Source organism: Stigmatopora argus, chromosome 12 (assembly GCF_051989625.1).
Source record: "Stigmatopora argus isolate UIUO_Sarg chromosome 12, RoL_Sarg_1.0, whole genome shotgun sequence".
NCBI classification, from domain to species: Eukaryota; Metazoa; Chordata; class Actinopteri; order Syngnathiformes; family Syngnathidae; genus Stigmatopora; species Stigmatopora argus.
In genome coordinates this window covers 1,195,652-1,217,143 of record NC_135398.1, presented here as the reverse complement: position 1 = coordinate 1,217,143, position 21,492 = coordinate 1,195,652, and the positions used below count along the sequence as shown (strand labels likewise).

General features: G+C 42.4%; 1 protein-coding gene across 2 annotated transcripts; it reads right to left on the bottom strand.

The window, feature by feature from the left end:
• Positions 1-1,140: 1,140 nt before the first annotated feature.
• On the bottom strand, positions 1,141-21,112 carry spsb4a (splA/ryanodine receptor domain and SOCS box containing 4a). Of its 2 annotated transcripts, none has more exons than XM_077616160.1 (3): positions 20,867-21,108; positions 7,495-8,407; positions 1,141-1,634 (listed from the first exon to the last, which is right to left on the bottom strand). In XM_077616160.1, exons 2-3 carry the CDS (start codon positions 8,255-8,257, stop codon positions 1,507-1,509), a joined length of 891 nt encoding a protein of 296 aa, XP_077472286.1. In that variant the 5' UTR covers positions 8,258-8,407; positions 20,867-21,108; the 3' UTR covers positions 1,141-1,506. The 2 variants fall into 2 exon arrangements, with proteins under 2 accessions (XP_077472286.1, XP_077472287.1); XM_077616161.1 differs by lacking the exon at positions 1,141-1,634 and adding an exon at positions 4,516-4,658 and having other exon boundaries at positions 20,867-21,112.
• Positions 21,113-21,492: the final 380 nt, after the last annotated feature.

The following is a 21,492-nucleotide window of genomic DNA, read 5'->3' as shown; positions in this document are numbered from 1 at the left end:
AGTTGGGGGGAGGGGGTTCCTGGTGGTGTTCGACAGTCGGCCTTCGGCCGACTGCCGACACCATACAGTCGTCGACTGGCGACACCGGGACGTGAACCCTCGACACCCTGGTCGCAGGTAGGTGACTAACCCACTACACCACGAGGCGGCCCGCCTATACATGGTCATTGGGTGCTCTTATTTAAGGAAAGATGACTTAGTCTTATTTAATGACAAAATGGTTCAGCGTCTACCGAGATTCGAACCCTGCTTGCCCACACGGCAGTCATGTGAGTTAACCTCTACGCCACATTGGCCACACTTGACATTGTCATTATTGGAAGGTCTTGACTACAAATAGATAGAAACATCTAAGTGAAAATGTCTCCCTACCGGGATAAATAAGAGCACCCAATGACCATGTATAGGCGGGCCGCCTCGTGGTGTAGTGGGTTAGTCACCTGCCTGCGACCAGGGTGTCGAGGGTTCACGTCCCGGTGTCGCCAGTCGACGACTGTATGGTGTCGGCAGTCGGCCGAAGGCCGACTGTCGAACACCACCAGGAACCCCCTCCCCCCAACTGTCTTCCGGTCAGCCGAAGGCTGACCGGAACATAATTGTTTTGCTGAAAAAAATGACTAAGTGTTTATTTTAATGAAAAAAGGATCATCCATTTACTGAACTACATAGTGTAGTGATCAGTCAAACGACAGCGGGATTCGAACCCCAACTGCCCACACGGCAGTCAGATGTACAAACCTCTACGCCACATTGGCCACACTTGATATGTCATTGTTGGAAGGTCTTGACTACAAATAGATAGAAACAATTAAGGGAAAATGTCTCCATACCGGGATTTGAACTCACGCGGCCAGCAGTGTGAGGCTCCAAGGGTTATGACTTACCAGTCAGGCCACGGCCCTATAAGAGAGTGTGTATATTAGAGATGTCACTACATCACACAGGCTAAGCGAGCACATGGTAACATAAGAGTAAGTTACAGCAACTGGTAGTATTGCCAGTCTCCCATCCAAATACTAACCAGACCTTACCCTGCTTAACTTCAGGCATTTTTAGAGTAGTATGCCATTAAGCCAACAAGCCAACTAGGACATGAGATCTGCTATTGTGAGTAGCACCTGTAATTTCAGAAAAAGCAAACTTGGACCTGATTAGTGCACATTTTTCATTAAGTTTGTCCCACAAATACACACAGCTACTATTTACTATTATCAAATATATAGATATATCTATCTTAAAGGTGGTGTTACCTTACCCTTTAAAGGAAATTTGCCTAACACGCAACAAAACTCACACACATGTCCCCCAAATAATTAAGACTTGATGGCAAAATAAGTTAAAAAAAGAGAAAACATCAGTGTATACAGTTTGAAGGTAAAACATGACCTATTTGTGCTCCTGCCGCCACCAGTCAGTCCTCCGGGCTTCCGCGCTTTGCTCTCCCGTCGCTAGGTGACGACGGTCGGCAACGTCCGTCATTAACTCAGGCGGGGTGCCGTGTCACACTCACTGGTACTGGAGGTAATTTTTCAAGGAATCGGGCAGAGGGAGGCTGTGGATCTCTTGGAGGCGGTCTCGACCCAACGCCAGGCGGGCGGCGCGGCGACACAGGTCCGTCAGAGGAAGCGGCTCGGCTGACGGAGAGAGAGGAGATGGCAAAGGTCAAGGACAAGGCTCGCTAATGGTCTCCACATGGGTGTCAAAACATTTGTTTCCCACTTTATAGCCCATAAAAACTGCATATGGAATAAATACTTTCATTTAAAACAGAAATTGTTGTTCAGTGTCAGTTCTTGGTTTCATTTTGTACCTGGACTCGAACCCGAGTTGCATTCAAAATCATTTTTGCACCAAAACACAGAAACGTCGGGAAATCATAACCACTTTAAATCTTTAAAAAAAATAATAATAATAACACACAGACGAAATATGCATTGCAGGAGTATGGGATGAAATTATTTTTAAAACAAACATCAAAATAAAACACAGAAAGACAAAAAATGCATTGCGGGATTATGGGATGAAATAATTTTTAAAAAAGCATATATAGAGAAAGACAAAAAAGCATTTCGCGATTATGTGATAGTTTTTTAACAAGACTTATGCCACTTAATGCGTGCGTTTAAACGCAATTGCGTGCGTAAAAGTGACGGTTTAGCGCACAAGAATGAGGCTGAAATGCAAAAAATATTCCGCGTTGACCTGAATGACTCATGTTGACCCAGGTGGAAAAAAAATCATATAATAATAATAAAAATACAGCCCTTCGCCACCATTTCAAACCACCCTTGCCATCTAACAAAAAAAACGAATGAAAGCATGCCGTGCCGGTGCTCTTCCCACAATGCACCGGTCCACTCTGGCGGGACTAAACAGGAGCTTTCACCAGGTATCGTGAGAGTCCATGAAAGAGGAAAGATGGTGTTTCCCGCCGGCGCACAAAAGGACAAAGTTGCGCTCGCGAGCCGACGACACGCACGTGCCGACGCCGTGCCAGAATGCGTTCGAGCGCGCTTTAATCCGCCAGATTAAGGCGGCAGGCGGGCCCGACATGTGAGCGCCGACACCGGGCAGCCTTCCTTCCTTCACGCAAAGACGGGGAGAGAGGGAGGTTAGCCGTTGTTACAAAGTTAGCATTTGACAATTTACTTTAACAATGGTTCAAATTTAAAGTTTGCTCAAACGGTGTTACCTCTATTTACAAACGCCCCCAAGCACAAACAGTTCAGGTTACAAAAGCCTTTGGTATGCAAATGACAAAAATAACATTGTTGGAGTTATTTTGGGTACCATTATATATGTGCGTACAACAAAGAAATATTAATCATTAGATGTATGTGTGGAATATTAATCATTATATGTATGAACCTAACAAACATCCAAAGGACGAAATTCCCCAAAACGTAATTACATTTTCGGTATCAGTTATTTTATTTTGAAATTGTCCCAATGACATTGGGGCCTGCTTTACTTCCACAACAACAACAACAACTCTCTTTTGACCGCCATTTTTGACCACATAGTAGTTATTTATTTAAATTTACTGATGTGAATAAAATAAATAAGCGGGCTTGGTTATCCATGGAGGAAATTGATATTGAAATTATTAGCATGGCTACGCTATTGAAGCAGAAGGAAGCATTTAAAGCGACAGCTCCCTGTACTAAATGACAAAATGGAGAAAGTGTTACTACCATTTAATTCTAAATTGTTTTGAAATCATCATTTGAAGCTGTTTACGTGAGTGTTCGTGTGCTAACGTTAGCTTCACTGTACTTCTGCACGAATACGTTTTTGCATGCACATTTTAGTACATTATTTTCTCTCATTTTTGTTTGTTTCTGACATTTTTCAACCCAAATTGAGACACTTTTTAAAGGGTTTACTTGGTCGTTTTTTTTGAAGAGCGTGAAATTAATTAAATATTTTTTTACATATAAAGTACTGCTCTACTTACGAAAAATCCAAGTTACGAAAAAGATCCTGGAACCAAATGATTTTGTAAGTAGTACTCAGATAATACCATTATACAGAATCGTCCATTATGGTCAAAAAATGGTTAAAAAAGGGTTAAGTGGCCTATTGGCGAGGAGGAATCGCATGATTGGAGCACCTAAAAGTGGAGTTTGCGGTGTCCAGTTCGACCTTAGGTCGAGTTACCCGACCGACGTGCGCCTCGCCCTATTCACGGCGACCTGTCTTTAATAATTCAATGTTCTTACATCTTAAATAACCCACAATGCATTTGAGACCTTCCTGATTGACAATAAAAAAAACACATTTAAGCGAGACCATCGATTGGAGAAACTTAAAGTAACTCGAGAGAGGAGATAAGGAATGTTTTGCAGGTTAAGATGCAGTCAAAAACATTTTAAAAAATTAAATCAGGCAACCATTAGTTAAAAATGGTTGCATTTCCAGGATTGCCACTTTGTTGATTTGAGGTCACTTCTAAAGCACAAACTGTTGATTTTGGGTCACTTCCTGTTAATTTTAGGGCAACTTCCTGTTGTTTTGTGGCATTTCCAGGTCAATTCCTATTGGTTTTGGGGCAAATCCAGATCTTTCCTTTATTTTGAAAGCTTCCCAGCTCAGTTCCTGTTGTTTCTTGTTTATTTCAAAACACTTCCTGTTCACTTTCTGTGATTTCCTGTTTATTTTAAAACACTTCCTGTTCACTTTCTGTGATTTCCTTTTTCTTGTCAATTTTGGGGCATTTACGGGTCACTTCCTGTTGATTTCGGGGCAAATCCAATTTTTATTTATTTATTTTGAAAGCTTCCCAGGTCAGTTCCTGTTGTTTTTTGTTTATTTTGGAGCACTTCCTGTTCACTTTCTGTGATTTCCTGTTTATTTTCTGGCTTTTCCATGCCATCCAGGTCAGCTTTTATTTTCGAGAGATTTTCAGGCGAGTTCCTATTTCTTGTCAATTTTGGGGCATTTCCGGGTCATTTCCTGTGGATTTTAAGTCCCTCCCACATCACTTACTTGATTTTGGCAGTTTCTGTTGTTTTATGTCCTTTCCGGTTAATTTTGAAGTATTTGCAGGTGACTTCCTATCCAATTTGGAGCAAACCCAGAACTAGTTTTCTAGATTTTCAACCATTTTCAGGTCACTTCCTGTAGTTTATTCAGGACCTCTGTACCCGTCAATGGTGCTGAAATATGATGATGAAGATGATGATGATTTAGTCGGTCGCCATCAATACGAATCAAGGGTACAGCTGCTAAATGTCCTCGTGCGCTTAATCATCAGCTAAAAGCTTTCCTAAGTAGATATGAAGTTGTAATACAGTCGTCACAATCCGTCCCCCTTTAAACGTGCAGCAGCGTGAAATTGAACATAAAAAAGACGCCGGGACAAAGAGTTTCTTTTTCCGCCATAAAAGCCACCGGGCCCGACCGACAAAGGCTTGGATTCCGCCGGCACGTCGTCGTCACCACCACAAATCGTGGACATTATGTTTAAGTCGGGACGTCAACTTAGAGGGCGTACGTCCGGCGATTGCGAATTACAGTCCGCCGTCCTGCGTCTGCGACCTTTGGGCGTTCCTTCATTCATTTTTTGAACCGTTTAGCCCACGTGTGTCAAAGTGGCGGCCCGGGGGCCAAATCTGGCACACTGCATCATTTTGTGTGGCCCGGGAAAGTCAATGAGTGGCGACTTTCTGTTTTAGGATCAAATTAAAATGAACAGTATAGATGTATATGACATTTCCTGATTTTCACCCTTTTAAATCAATCATTGTCATTTTTTAATCCATTTTTTCCTGTTTTTAGTTCAAAAATCATTTTGTAAAATCTAAAAATATATTTAAAAAAACTCAAATAAACATTCTTTTAGATCTATGAAAAACGGAATATTTAGGGCTTTTAATCGAGTTCTTTTAATCCAGTTCATTAAAAAAAAATTTAAATATCATATCAAAAATGGTCCGGCCCACATGAAATCGAGTTGACGTTAATGCGGCCTGCGAACCAACCCGAGTCTGACACCTCTGGTTTAGCGTCACGAGGGTCGCGAGGGGTGCTGGAGGCTAACTACGGGCACCCTGAATTGGTGGCTAGCCAATTGCAGGGCACAAGGAGACAAACAAATCACTCAAATAGGTACACTTTAGCATACACTTAGCCTAGCATGCTTGTTTTTGGGATGTGGGAGGAAACTGTGCTACCTGGAGAAAACCCACGCAGGGAGAGCATCCAAACTCCACAGTGCGGACCCACTTTTTTTCATGAAAAAAAAACGACACGACCGGTCCTTATTTTCAATTGGCGCTCTAAAAAGGAAACGGGAGCACATACGCGCAAAGAGAATAATGTTTATCTTGGCCGTTTTGCTTTGCCAGGACATGTGCGCTTGTTTCCACACGCTTGTCACACACCCAGCACCCCATTTTTCAGTTTGCTTTGGTACAATCTGTCGCCCGCAAGCAGCCAAATCACAAAATCGGGGATTAGTCAGCGAATATTGCATTCTTTTTCTCCACTTAGAATTCTCTCCTCTCTAATCTTGATTTTTTGCAAAGCAAATAATAATCACCATTATATTTTTGTTGTTAATTTTTTTTGTAAGATAAAAATATGAAAATCCACGTTGAAACTCACAAGTGGAAGCCACGCCCCCTGTCCTCTGCTTGCTACTAGAACTCAGCACTGAAATAAAAAAAATATTTAAAAAAATATTATTACAAATATTTTTTAATTTTATGTATTTATTTTAAATTGGAGTGACCCAACGCCAGGGGTGTCAGACTCGGGTTGGTTCGTGGGCCGCTTTAACGTCAACTTGATTTCACCCTTAAAATATAATATTTAGATTTTTTTTAATAATTGGATTAAAAGCCCTAAATATTCCGTTTTTTCATAGATCTAAAACAATGTTTATTGTAGCTTTTCTTAAATATATTTTTAGATATTACAAAATGATTTTTGAACTAAAAACACAGAAAAAATGGATTAAAAATGACAATTATTGATTTAAAAGGGAAAATCAGAAAATTTAATGTACATAATCTATACTCTTCATTTGAATTTGATCCTAAAACAGAATGTCGACACTCATCATTTACTTTCCTGGGCCACACAAAAAGATGTGGCGGGCCAGATTTGGCCCCCGGGCCGCCACTTTGACACCTGTGCCCTACGCGGTTTTTCGTTTATCGCGCCCATATCTGATATATATTAACTGCGATAATCGAGGAATTACTGTACGTACACTTTGAATGAGCTACAAAATGGCCATCAGGGCGCTAGTGGGCCGGATTTTACCCCCTCGGCGGACCACTTCCGGCCCGCTGGCCACACCTTTGATAACACAAACTACTGAAAACCCACGCATCCCACCGGATCGAATGGGATCTCGGGACGTCGCCCACAGCAAAGGCGGGGTAAGGAGGAAGGTTCGGCAGGGCAATAAAGGAAACCCAAGTTAATGGCTTACACGTGTAACGTGTCAACAATTAGGCAAAACGTGCGCATCGGCACTTCTTCGGCGTCGGAGCTCATTACTCGTCTGACTTGTTATTTGGCAAGCGCGCGCGAGCGGCGGCTTTTATGTCCTGCGTGTTTTCCCGCGCGATTGGGCGTAATGACGGGCGGGGCAATGGAGCGGAGAGGAAGCCGAGGAGAAAATGGCTGCCATAAAACCGCCGCGCTCACTTCTTTCATTAGAAAGCCTCCTCGGCAGCCATAAAGTCAAAGCGGCGCTGGCGGAATTCAACGTACCGGTTTTGTTAACTCATTCGTTGGCGACCGGTCAAGTCGGACGGCTTCGTGTTCTTTGCGCCTTTTCGTATTTCGACAAAAAAAGATCAAAGTCCAGGGAAATTTGGAGCTTTTCTTTAGCCTAATAATGACTAGGGCATTAAGTATGACTAAATAGTCATTCGCAGTTTGTATTTAGGGAATTTGAGCAACAATTTTAAATGGTAATTATCAATAACCTTCCGGGCGACCAATCAACCGTGTACCCCCCCCCATGCGTCAACTTACGATCAAGGCCGTTGATGTAGCTGATGGAAATCTCGCAGTGTCCCCAGACGGCGCTGACGATGGGGTGGAGCTTCTTGCCCTTGAGTCCCCGGAAGGCCACCCCCAAGTACTGTCCGTCCACCACGAAGCTCAGCGTTCCCTCGTCCATGTCCAGCACCACCAGCAGCGAGTCCGGCAGGGCGAAGGCCTCCTCGGGCTCCAGGAAGGCCGGGTAGGTGGGCGGCGAGCCCTGGGCCCGGTTCTTGCTGTCGTGGTACAGGCGGTTCCGGCCCAGATCCCAGCCCCAGGACTCGCGGTCCGAGCCCACCAGGGCCGTGTAGCCCACCGAGTGCAGGGGGGCCTGGGCGGTGGCCACGCCCACCACGGCGTGGGTGCCGCGCTGCCGGCAGGGCCAGTGGATGCGCCACACGTGGAGCCCCCGCGTGTAGCCCACCCGCCCCCGGACGCAGTCGGTGCTCTGCGCCACCGGGTGGCGGTGAAACGTCAATTTGTCCTCCTCCTTGATGAAAATGTTCAGCGAGCGGTCGTCGGCGTTCCACGCGTGGCGCAGACGCGCGTCCGGACCGGCGCACGGCATGTCCAGGAGGAGGTCCAGCCTGGGGGGTTTGGAGAAATCCGGTCCCCTGGGTTCCGCCCGATGACCGCGCTGGAGCGCCGGACGGTAGGACGGAGAGCCACCGGCACCACCGCTACCATCGCCGCCGCCGCCGCTCTCCGCGCGCCCGTCCACCGACTTGACGCCGCCCGAGATTTTCTGGCCCATGGCCCAGATGGAAAGTGGCCGGCTGGCTGGCGTTACCTCATCCGGAGGGCGCTACTGGGGACCGCTAAAGCGGGTTCCCGGAGAAAGGGCCAGGCGCTCCGCTTTCATGCCCCGGGCGTCTTCGGGAGAACGCGGGCGCTGCCGCTGAACCTGTCCACAAAAAGGGGAAGAGAGGGAAAAGCAAAAACGGGGTCTTAAAACGGCGGTTTCAGACTCAAAAGTAGCGAATAATTGTACGTTAGCGATAATTGATGGCAAAAATATGGATATTCTGTTGTAGTCTGTTTTGGACACTGAAATTTGCTGTCATGGGTGAAGTTGGACTTGGTGGTTTGGAAAAAACGACATATGTCCTTTTCTATTTTTAAAAAAGACTTATGTTCCTATGTCGTTTTGGGGGGAAAAAGACATAGGTACCTATGTTGTTTTTTTTGTAAAAAATTTACCTATGTCGTTTTTTTTGTAAAAAAAAAATGACCTGTCGTTTTTTTTTACAAAAATACCTCATTTATGGCCGTTAATATGCCGCAATAGTTGAATAACAACGTCAGACTCGGGTTGGTTCGCGGGCCGCTTTAACGTCAACTTGATTTCACGTAGGCCGGACCATTTTAGATATAATATTAAGATATTTTTTATTTATAAATGGATTAAAAGAACTGGATTAAAATCCCTGAATATTCCGTTTTTTATCGATCTAAAACAATGTTTATTTTAGCTTTTTTAAAATATATTTTTAGATTTTACAAAATGATTTTTGAACTAAAAACACAGAAAAAATGGATTAAAAATGACAATGATTGATTTAAAAAGGGGGAAAATCAGGAAATTTAATATACATCTATACTCTTCATTTGAATTTGATCCTAAAACAGAAAGTCGCCACTCATCATTGACTTTCCCGGGCCGCACAAAATGATGCGGCGGGCCAGATTTGGGCCCCAGGCCGCCACTTTGACACATGTGCTCTATTCAATATTAATGGAACTTTTCAAACCTTTGTGCTATTATATAACTCCCAAAGTTAGACAGTGCCCCTAGTGGCCAGTGAAATACTCTGCAACTGTGACATTTTTTCCCCCAATTTCATGCTTGTATTATTGTTCCCGTTGTGGTGAATCCGTGAAATGCCGAGGTATTACTGTATATGTATTAAGTGTAAAAAAAAAAAAAAAAAATGGTGTTCAGACTCAAAAAATATATTCAATTAAATTGGTATTACTGTGTAAGTTTCAATGAAGTATTATTAGTCGCACACCAAAATTATGAATAGTCCGCATCATTGGACGCCATTTTTCCACAAACATCTCCGAAAAAAAAGCCAAAAGGTTTGCCATGACGTAAAAGAAGACAGAAAACCACGAATGACTTTCTTCTCCTAATATGACTTTGATCTCCTAGAAGAGAAACAACAATGGCCGAGGCGGGGGAAGCCGCTGGGCCGGCAGCTGAAAAAACAAAAAGACGGAGTCGCTATCGCTGCGGGGCAGGACGGAGCGCACAAAAAAGTATCCTCCTCCCTCTCTCTCGCCCGCCGCCGCCGCCGCCGACAGACCAAATGCAGGCCGTCAGATTAGGAGCGCTTGTAGCGTATCGGCTAAAAATAGCCAGCGGGATCTATCCTATTATTGTGTGAGAGCGGGGGGAAATCCTGGAGTAGCTTAGCTACCAGCTACGAGCTACGAGCTACTTAGCACCGAAGATTCCCAGCGGTGATGGGTGGAATTTTTCAAAAAAATCGATTAGCAAACTAAATTATTTTGACACGGTTCAACTATTTGAGTTATTCCTTGTTTTTTTAATTCTGAGTTTTTGTTGCACGAGAAAATGCTCACAATTTACTGGCTTGATGTTGACATAGGAGAATGTAAAACAACATGGAGGAGCTAGCGGAAATTAGCATACTAGACGGTATGGATTTTTAAAAAAATGTATACAAATATTAGATATAAATGATTATGTTTTATCTCCTTTCTAAAGCTTATTAGTAGTAAATGAAAATGTTCCGCCAAATCGTGGAATTTTATCTCACAATATGCTAGCTTGATGTCGACATAGAACAATGTAAAACAACATGGAGGAGCTAGCGTAAATTAGCATACTAGACCACAGTTGTCAAAGTGGCGGCCCGGGGGCCAAATCTGGCCCGCCGCATCATTTTGTGTGGCCCGAGAAAGTAAATGATGAGTGCCGACTTTCTGTTTTAAGATCAAATTAAAATGAAGAGTATAGATGTATATTCAATTTCCTGATTTTCCCCCTTTTTAAATCAATCATTGTCATTTTTTAATCCATTTTTTCTGTGTTTTTAGTTCAAAAATCATTTTGTAAAATCTAAAAATAGATTTAAAAAAAGCTAAAATAAGCATTGTTTTAGATCTTTAAAAACGGAATATTCAGGGCTTTTAATCCAGTTCTTTTAATCCATTTATTTTAAAAAAATCTAAATATTATATCTAAAATGGTCCGGCCCGCTCATGTGTTATCTCCTCCCGCATTCCATTCTTAAAGCTTATCACATGAAAATGTTCCCTCAAATCGTGGAATCTGATCTCCCAATTTGCTAGCTTGATGTTGACAACATGGCGACGCCAAAATCGACGTTCATATCCGCCGACTTGACATCTTTATTCGGCGGTAATGGAACGTCGAGTGTGAGCGAATAAACAGAAACAAACGGTGGCTTTGCTTTCACCGCACCGGAGACAAACGGGGGTGCCGCGGCTATCCGTGACTCGACGCCGACGTGCATCCGCGTGCACTTTTGTTAAGTGTAGACGTCTGACGGCGCCGCAAAGTGCGCAGACGTCACGTGATGCCGACGAGCGCCCAGAGAGTGACTGGACGGACGGACGCGTTGAGTCACGGGAAGCTCAGACAGGAAGTGGGCTGGCAAACTGCCGTCTCCACTTTCCAGAAGAACCGAGGTTCCGTCACCCCTCGCGCTCAAAATGAATTGGACGCCTAGCACCGTCAAGGGTACTTAAGTGTTAGCATTCGCAGGCAATTCTGGCTCACTTTCTTGCAAAAAAAAAAAAAAAACAAAGAGTATTAAAATGTCAAGTGCCACTTTTTTGCTGCTATTGTGCGAAGGAATTTAACATCTAGCTCTGTCAATGGCACTAGACGCAGGGGTGTCAGGCTTTAATGTCAACTTGATTTCACGTGGGCCGGACCATTTTAGATATAATATTTACATTTTTTTATTTTTATAAATGGATTAAAAGAACTGGATTAAAACCTCTGAATTTTCAGTTTTTATAGATCTAAAACAATGTTTATTTTAGTTTTTTTTAAATATTTTTTTGAGATTTTACCAAATGATTTTTGAACTAAAAACACAGAAAAAATGGATTAAAAAATGACAATGATTGATTTAAAAGGGGGAAAATCAGGTCACTTCCTGTGGATTCTGGGTCACTTCCTGTGGATTTTGGGTCACTTCCTGTGGATTCGGGGAAACTTCCTGTGGATTTTGGGTCACTTCCTGTGGATTTTGGGTCACTTCCTTTTTAAATTTTGGGGTACCTATGGATCACATTTTGGGACAGCCCATAAAATAAGCGCTCAACCCATGTTGACCCGACTTGTTAAGCTAACATTAGCGCTTTTGGGTGACGGTCTGTGTCCACCAAAAAGCTCAATAAATCAACATTCATTTTCAGTGGAACAAAAAAAACGTCCAATCACGTGAAGCTCCACCCCCCCACACTTTCTCAGCTGGACTCTCCCTCAAATTGCCTTCTGATTTTCTGCCTCATAGCGTATTCCCACTTAAGGGGACCCCTCGGGGTCCGGGGACACACGTGTGTGCACAAATTAATCTGTGATACAATGGGATGGGGGGGGGTCCTTATTGTCCCCCCCAGACCAGAATTGCGCCTGAACGTGCCTTCTGCCAACACACAAAAGACATCCAAATGTCCACTTTGTCCCAAGGGACGGAGACTCGTGGGGGTGCGGGGGCCCCGGAAAAGAAAGGGGGCGGCCATGTTAAATCTCTAGACTTGGGGGGGGGGTGCACATTTAATGTCTGCCCCTTGAAATAATACACATAAAAAATAGTTTTTGAGTCAATCTACTTGTTCTGGGACCATTTTTTAAAAATGCTTTACATTTGCAATACAACAATTAGCAACGCAATAGTCAGTAAATCATTCTACAATATTCAAATAATAATAATAACCAATAAAAAAAGCTATTTTTCTTGCGTAACTGCTTGATCCCTTTAGATTTAAAATAGAAAAAAAGTGCTTTCTTTGTCGAGAGATCAATTTTTAAAAAATGCTTGAAATGTACATACAATATTCAATAGGCTAATAAAAATCAAGAGAAAAGCAAGCGATGAGCAATGAGTTAAAAAGCCTTAATAATGCAGAGAATTTAACGAGATCCTTTTACAGCTAATAAGAAAGCCAATAAAATCAAATGTCAGTGAACGCCACATAGTGATGCATTTTAGGAGCAATAAAAGGAAATTTAAGCTTCCATTTGGAAAACTTTCTACCTTTATTATGGGTTTGCTAAGCTAGCTTTCAAATAACATGCATTGTGATATAAACATTATTTATTATGACTTTTTCAATATATAGATAGCAAGTTTTATTTATGAATACATAACCAATGCATTTGAATATGTCACTACATTAGCAATGATTATATTTGGACAATATTAGCGTTATCAATCCTGACCTTTGATTCCGCCATCTTTTTTTTTAACTACTAAGAGGCAAACATTACATATATCCATTTTAATGCATAATTTTGAAATGTTATGGATTAGTTTGAGTGGTCCATCTATTATTTTTCTATTATTTAATTAGTGTGCAAACCCTGGCGACTTAAAGCCAGTCGTGTTTGTTTGGGATGGCGCATGCTAATTTAGCAATTTAGCTTCATCCCCGTTCAGGCGTCACGCTGTATGGAAACAAAGTAAGAGCTTATTGACAGAACCACAAACCCCCCACCGGCACCCCCCAGGCAATTGTCCGCTTCTTGCCCACACGTCAATAGATGCGCGGGCCATTTGAGTTAGCCTAGCTTAGCCTAGCAGCGGGAGTTGATCCGCTCGCTCCATTAAAAAAAACCTTGACGCCTCTGGTGCAAAACTCATTTGAACCTTTTAGCGTATTTCTATTCTTTTTAAAGCTAACTAGCAATTAGCTGCCTTGTTGACGTTGGCCATTTTAGTGCATTTACAGTCTCATTAGGTGTTTATGTTTTTGGTGCCCATATTATTAAACCTTTAAAAATATGTAAACAAAAAATGACAACTGCATTTTTTGTATGATAGCTGTTTACAAATATCACACGATGTTGTGTTGTTACGATTAGTTACTAGACATGTTTGGCTAATGCTTTGATTTACAGCAGCTGAAAAGCACATTTGTTCTGAAAAACCATGACTACTGGAACGGATCCGGATTTATGACCAAATCTAAAAAAATTTGACGTATAACGTCAGACGTCACCGCAGACTATTATTTAACAACAGCTTTGTAGCTACATTGTAAGAAATAAACCATTATTTATGCTAACCTAAAGCATTCAATGGCTCAAAAACCAAGACCAAACATTATACGTTAAAGTAAATTAAGGAACAACAGACAAACAAGGCACTTGCTAACGTAAAATTAGGTATTTTGAATAACTATAGCCTAAAAAAACAACAATAAAACAAGTTGTTGGACATCAGAGTGGGAAATTAAGTCGGACTCGAGTATAAATTGCAAGCTCAGCTAAACAATTTTTGCGACTTATAGTCCAGAGAATACGCCAATCCAAACTCATTTCATTTCAATGTTTATTTTGTGACATTTCGGTATTTCCGCCCTTTTTTGCGGCCTGCAACCTTGCCTTCTTTCCTCCATCTTTTAACGTCGCTTTTATTGCGAAAGCCCCTTAACCCCGCCCCTTACCCCCCCGCCGTCATTTGCCCCAGCAGATGCGGCTTGGCGTCTGTCGCCCCCGACCTCTCTTTTTCCGCGTCCCCCAGAGAGCATCGGTCATTAACGCCGCCGGCGAAGCGGGTGCGGGCGCGGCGCTCGGTGGGCGGGGCTTCGGGCCGCCATGACACGAGGCTCGTTTGTCAATTAAATAGCCCACGGACGGCAAATCCTTCAATTTAATGGGCCCGAACGCGTGTGGGGGAAAACTGTAATTAAACACGGTCACTTTTAAGAGGTGATTATATAGCGGACGCGAACCCGTGGCGAGTGCTTGGAAGCCTTCCCAAAAATTAATGGCGTCTTTTTTTGGTAATGTCAACTCACGGACTGCGTTAGTTCATTCGCCCGCCCAGCCCAGCCCCCCTTCGGATTGGTCGTCGATAGCGCTGTCGATGGCAGCCAATGAGGTATAAATAAAACATTTTTGGGTGTGGCCGAATCGTTTATTACCAAATATTTTTATTATGTTAACAATAAAGTGTAAAGCATTCAATATTTTTATTTTTAGATTTCACAAAATGCTTTTGAACTAAAAACACAAATAAAAATTTGATTAAAAATTGCAATTATTGATTTAAAAAAAAGGGGAAAGTAGGAAATATAATATAGGTCTATAATAATAGAGCGACTGAGATGCAAATGTAGCTGGAATTCCCAGCATGCTTTGCAATGGTCTTTTAGTATTTGTAATCAAGTTGTTTTATCGCTTTTTATTAAAAGCTAATTATTTCCCATCGCTATATGTATTACTTTTCATTAACGGCATGTTTTATATATGCACTATAGGTGCCTTATGAGAACCCTGGCTATTATAACTATGTTAAATGGATTTATTTTTTAAATTTGGAATACATTTCGCGATAACTAAAATTAAAAAAGTCTCCATTTCCCATTGCGTAATTCAATTTTGACCCCAAAATATGCATCCCACTTATTGATACGCCATCAAATTTCCAGTCATTTTCCAGCAAACAAAAAGGCCCCGCCCAAATACCTCGGCCAGGCGTTGCCATGACGACTCCGGGCACACGGAACGAGCGCAAACACGGGCGACAATCGACAGACAGGCGTTCGTGTCAGATTTAAGTAGGATGCGGATGACGGCTCTCCTCTATAAGCGCCGCAACCAGCCAGTGAGTGAGTGAGGAAGAATCCGCGTAGGATTCCAAAAATAGGAGTTGAATAACGAGCATCTTATCGTGGTCTTCAACGGCCTCCTCCTCTTCCTCTCTTCTCCCCGACGCCGGCAAATTCATCCGTTGGGCCCCATAAAACATATCACAGGCGAGAGATTGGAACACAGATTGGGCTTCGCTAGCTAGTAGCTAGCTGGCGAGCTAGCCACGAGCACACCCTATAAAAACAAGGAGGTGACTCTCCGGTTTCGGCGGTGTCTCGGGTGTCTTTGATTTATTCAAGACGTTGGCCAAGATCTCTTACGGACGCTAAAGCTCCGTTGACGCGGTGCCCGGTTTCTTTGGCCCTTTCTGAGGTTTTGTCGCCTTTTGAGTCACTTTGTGTTGATTTTGGGGCATTTAAAGGCCACTTCCTGTTGTACTGGGGCATTTAAAGGCAACTTCCTGTTGTTCTGGGGCATGTGGAGGTCACTTCCTGTGGTTCTGGGGCATGTGGAGGTCACTTCCTGTGGTTCTGGGGTATGAATAGGTCACTTCCTGTGGTTCTGGGGTATGAATAGGTCAATTCCTGTGGTTCTGGGGCAAGTGTCGGTCACTTCCTGCTGATATCAGGCATTGTTAGGTCACTTCCTGTTGGTCTGGAGCATTTGTAGGTCACTTCCTGATATTTCCCACCCAAAATCACCTGTCACTTGTCATTCTGAGTCACTCCCCGCCAATTTTGGGCCATTTCCGGGTCACGTCCTGTTGTTGTGTCACTTCCTATTTACTTCAGATCATTTCCAAGTGCCGTCCTCTCATTTCGTCCCATTTCCAGACGACTACGCATCATTTTGAGTCGCTTACAACAGATTTGGAGACGATTCCAGGTCAGAGTTGACATCCACTTTGGGCTCCCGCCCGACAAAAGACGTCTATCGCCGTCAATGGCAGCCAGTGAGTTAAACACCTGCCCATTTACTGCATTTGTTCCTCTTCCTTCTTGATTTCCACACTCTTGGGGGACTTTTCTCCTCCTTCTCAGGTAGTTCTTTTGGGGGCCTTCTTCTGCCGACCCTCCCGCGATGAGTCACCTGGCCCCTTGGTCATATTTCCTCTTGAAAATGAGTCAGGGGAACGCGAGAAGCCTCCTTCCCGTCCGTGGCTTTTTCCTTCCTCTCCTCCTCTTTTCTCGCCATCAGCCCACACTTGCCGATACAAGCTGTTTCCTTTTTTTTCTTTCGCTTTTGGCCCCACGCCCCATCTCGCATCTTTCGCTCGGCGTCTTTCCACCGCGAAACACCCCCGCTCGTTCTCGACGGCGCCGTCAACACGAATCGCGCGACGGCTCGTCACTGTCAGAATTTTTTGACGGCGTGACGGGAGATGGGTCGCCATTGTGACGACTCATCTGCCCGTCATTTGGCGCTCGATTGACATTAAGTGCCGTCCCCGCCTCCCCGCCGGGGGTGGAAGTCGGCGACCAATGTTCATTGGCTGCCACACTCCCACTTCAAATGGATTAGACGTCTTCTAGAGATAAACACCTTTAGCATGTAAAAGTAATAAAAACACAAAATGAGCATTTCTGAAACGGACTGGACATATCTTAGTAGTAAACTCTTTTAGCATGTAGCATTAGCCTGTCACAAAATGAGCATTTTTGAAATGGGGTGGACTTCTAGTGATAAACTCCTTTAGCATTAGCATGTCAGAAAACGAGAGTTTCAGAAATAGATTGGACGTCTCTTAGTGGTAAACTCCTTTAGCATGTAGCATTAGCATGTCACAAAATGAGCATTCGTATTTGAAATGGCATGGACATCTAGTGATAAACTCCCTTAGCATGTAGCATTAGCATGTCACAAAATGAGCATTCGTATTTGAAATGGCATGGACATCTAGTGATAAACTCCCTTAGCATTAGCATGTCAACAAAATGAGCATTTCTGAAATAGATTGGACATCTAGTCATATGAACTCCTTTAGCATGTAGCATTAGCATGTCACAAAACGAGCATTTCTGAAATGATTGAACTTCTAGTGATAGACTCATAAAAAGTTGAAATTAAGTTTTACATGGACACTTGATATTCCAGTAAAATATTGATACTTGTTTTGATGTTTTTGCGCTACTACACTTGATTTTATTCTATTTTACTGACAAACTACCATCACTTGTCCCCCCATTTTGTCTTTGTCTACTGTTCAGGCCAAAACTGGGCTACTCATGAATAATTCTATTTTAGGGTGGGGGCCGCCAGGGGAGACCCCCATGTGTGTCTTAGCATACCTAATTATGCAAATAGACTTTTTCGGGAGACCAGACACGCTGCCGTCCAATTAGATAACGCTTACCGAGCCCTAAACGTCAATTGAATGCGGGCACAATTTAACTCCGACCAATACCTGTCACAACAACAAAGAAACTAATCAAATGTTGATTTATTAACCCTTTGTGCACAAATGTTGATTTATTTTTTTAACCCTACTGCTCAACTGGCAGCTTGAGTAGTGTTGAAGGTGCGGCGCGTGGGCCAGAAGTGGTCTGCCTGGGGGTGCGATCTGGCCTGACGGGCACTTTGGAGCTCGAATTAAATACTTTTATTTATTTTTTTCTTTCGACAAAACCAGATGTTTGCACTTTGATCTACTGTACTTATCCACAATCATATTTGTTCTTTTGCCCCCCTGCTGTTAAAAAATGTCTTCAAAAAGGCAACCAATGAGTTAATAAGGAACCTTAAAATGCCCCAAAAGCAACAGAAAGTCACCTGGAAATGCCCAAAAATCAACAGGAAGCGACAAACGAACAAAAAAGTCCCTCAAAATCTATAGGAAATGGTCCAAAATTGACAGGAAGTCACCTCTAAGTACCCTAAAATAACAAGGAAGTGATGCAAAATGAACTCGTCTCTTAGTGATAAACTTATCTAGTGATATAAAGTCCTTTAGCATGTAGCATTAGCATGTCACAAAATGAGCATTTTTAAATGGATTGGGCATCTTCTAGTGATAAACTCCTTTAGCATTAGCATGTCAGAAAACGAGGATTTCTGAAATAGATTGGACATCTAGTGATATAAAGTCCTTTAGCATGTAGCATTAGCATGTCACAAAATGAGCATTTCAGAAATGGATTAAACTTCTGGTGATGACTCATAAAAGTTGAAATTAAGTTTTAAGTGGACACTTGATATTCCATTAAAATATCGATATACTTGTTTTGATGTTTTTGCGCTACTACACTTGATTTTGTTCGTCAATGGCGGCAAGCGAGCTAACTTTTTGGGCCAAAAATAAACCATTCCAGCCTCCATCTAGCCATCTAGTTGCCGTAAATGTGGCCCTACGCTAGGTGCGCTAACTCCAAGGAAAGCCTGTTCATAAAGGCAACAATTTCCTGACAAAACGCTCGCTATATTCCCATTAAAAAGCTAAAATTAGTCTGAACACGGTGTGAGCTAAGTGGGAGTACCGACCGGTACAGTCTGATCTATTTCAGGCTAGAAAGTATCCAGTTACAAAAACTTGAAAGAGAAGAAAAGAGGCTCGCTAGAATGTGAAATTCTGCTTTCTTCGTTTCCAGCGCAGAAAAACACAAAAAAAATGGTTTTCCACATCTAAAATGTAGCTGAAAAAAAAGCAATTTAAAAAAAGCCAGGGAAAATACACTGGTATTCCCACCGAAGGCACCGTGACATCAATTGTTGCATCATGACGATGAGTCAGCGTCTTTGTCGCGCAACGCTAAAACGTAAAAGATTTTTTTTCTGTAAAGGCTTTGGAGCCGTGCAGGAAATTAGCAAGCGGGTAGGAATGCCGTGCCCACTTTTCTACATTCATTATTTACAAGGCGGGATATGACGATAGGTATCGCTAAAGCTAGGTGCTGTCGTAATTTCCCACCATTGTTGATTTGAGTCATACGTCAAAAATTCATAAACAAACGCCGCTGAATGACGATGTTGTGAAAGCGGGATGTTTAAGCAGATGGACGCCTATGGCCGTCAAAGGCATCCAATGAAAGAGAAATAGATTTTTAACCCTTTGGTTGCCTGATGCTGGGAGGATTTATGCTTTTGGGAAATTGCATTTTATATTCTAGAACAAGGGTGTCACACTCGGGTTGGTTCGCGGGCCGCATTAACGTCAACTCAATTTCGACCATTTTAGATATAATATTTAGATTTTTTTTTATATAAATGGATTAAAAGAACTGGATTAAAAGCCCTGAATATTCAGTTTTTTATAGATCAAAAACAGTGTTTATTTTAGCTTTTTTAAATATATTTTTAGACTTTACAATATGATTTTTTAACTAAAAACACAGAAAAAAATGATTAAAAAATGACAATTATTGATTTAAAAGGGGGGAAATCAGGAAATTTAATATACATCTATACTCTTCATTTTAATTTGATCCTAAAGCAGAAAGTCAGCACTCATGATTGACTTTCCGGGGCCGCACAAAATGATGCGGCGGGCCAGATTTGGCCCCCGGGCCGCCACTTTGACACCTGTGATCTAGAAGGTTCTATTTTGTTCTTTAGCATCTTTTTCTGATGTTGTTGAGACAATTTCCCATCAAAATATATCAATATTAGCTTTCTGGAGTACTTAATATATATATTATGAATAGTTTTAGTTAAAAAATGAAAGATTTGGGGAATTTTAAAAATACAAAAGTCAGTCAACAAATCATCTTTCCTATTTTTTAGCGATTGTAAAACAACGATTCAAGATATGAAAAACAAACTTACCTGTGAACCGTAGATTCGACCAGTAAATTAAAATACCCGTTCACACTGGTCTTTTGTTCCTAAACGTCCAATTCATTTGAAGTGGGAGGTCTGGCAGCGAATGAATGAACAACGTTCATTGGCTGCCATCCCTCCCTTTATCACAAAGCAGAAAATGTAAACATTACTACAACACTTGCCATAGTTGCAGTCCTAATGTCAACTTCCATAGAATTCAGTCTACTTCCCGTTTCAATCATATTTTTTGCATTTTTCTTGCTATTATTTGCGTTCACAGTGCGGTCATTTGGTTTGGTGACATATTGTAATTTCGCTTTGGCCTATTTGCATTCGTGGTTTTATTATTTTGTGTTATTGGCATTTGTGTTGTTGCAATTTGCATGCTTTTTCTTTATTTATATATTTTCATCGGTATAATAGGCAATATGAACATCGCTACTAGCAGTTTACTTTCAACTACACATTGTCAAATCAATACTACTTTGCAATACGGCCAAGTACAACAACACTGCCGCTTTTCCTATTTGAACAGGTGGCTCGAGGTAGCATAATGAAAAATACATGTAGCAGATGTTTGTTTTCTTATTATCATGGGATTCACAAACACACCGAGGATGGGAGACCCATCAAAAAGGCAGTTAGTAGTCCCAGAACTGGGTACGAGATTAACTTAATTCAAACGACGACTGCGGTAAAGTAGTTGCAGGAAATACAAGCAGCTTAACACACCGAAGGGTAATCAACTCCACGCTCGAAACACCCGGTGTAAACACAAACACTCACCACGCCAGAAAGTCGCTGGGCTCAAAAGGTCACTTTTCTGGGAGCCTTTTCCGCGTCCCCCGATGAATTTGAGGCTTCTTTTCTTCGCCCTGGAGACACGTTGCTATTTCGGCTATTCCAGCGAGCATTCGGAGCAAACGAGGCGATGCCGTGCTTCTTTGTTGCGGCGCAGATAAATGGTAGCTCGAACAAGCCGAGAAGCCAAACCCCGACGTGGTGGAGCCATTATCGCTGAACGCGACGCGCTGATTGGACCGTTCCGACGCGTCACCTCTCGCGCAATTGGCCAGGAAGTTGGTGCGACGTTTACGGGTCGTTCAGAAAGTCCGCCAAATTGAAAACGTGCCGCGTGGTTCGTGAAAACGTTACTTGCTGATATTAATGATTTAATATAGCTATTAGTAACTCAATAATAACAATAATAACGACGATGTGGCTCTTACCTTAAATGGATTGGACGTTTAGCGCCGCCAAGGGTAGCCGATAGTCAAAAATACGTTTTTGTATTGTATATTCTGTGTCATGCCAATGCTACATGTTGGTTTATCATTAGGAGGCTTTTTTATGCATTCACACATTCCTTATCTTTAAAAATTGTTACCAGTGCTCCAATTGTTGGTTTACCA